Genomic DNA, 376 nt, shown 5'->3' with positions numbered 1-376 from the left:
AAGTCCTAGCTCATTCTTTGTTTTGAACTAAACTCTGTAAAAATAAAAGAAAGACCTTTCAAGTCAACTTCAATTACTTTACAGCACTGAGAGACATATATACCTGATCCATTGTAAATGCTGCTCAGTTTCACATCTGGTCCACATGATGATTCAGCAAATCCAACTATGGCATGAGCACGGTCAAATGTTACACAGAGTCCTTCTAAGATAACAGCGCCTGAAAATGAGAGGGAATTGAAAGGATTCAGTTTGTCTATATAGTGCATCCATGTTGGAATTATTAAGAAGGCAGATTAATGGAAAAAATTATGCAGCAAATGAAAGAGGTCACAATGGACTTTTTACACTACTCTGTGAGGGAAGTTGAGGCTGT

General features: G+C 37.2%; 1 protein-coding gene across 1 annotated transcript in view; it reads right to left on the bottom strand.

Annotated features, from left to right (window-relative positions):
* The window catches only part of LOC119585109 (beta-secretase 1-like), a 12,940-nt gene that overhangs the window by 1,185 nt on the left and 11,379 nt on the right, over nt 1-376 (bottom strand). The window contains exon 9 of the mRNA XM_037933737.1: nt 104-220. Within this exon, the coding sequence (XP_037789665.1) occupies nt 104-220 (117 nt within the window). The remainder of the gene's footprint in view (nt 1-103; nt 221-376) is intronic.

The sequence above is a fragment of the Penaeus monodon genome, chromosome 19, assembly GCF_015228065.2.
Source record: "Penaeus monodon isolate SGIC_2016 chromosome 19, NSTDA_Pmon_1, whole genome shotgun sequence".
Taxonomy (NCBI): Eukaryota; Metazoa; Arthropoda; class Malacostraca; order Decapoda; family Penaeidae; genus Penaeus; species Penaeus monodon.
The sequence above is the reverse complement of the archived record's forward strand: the minus strand, read 5'-3'. Positions and strand labels throughout refer to the sequence as shown.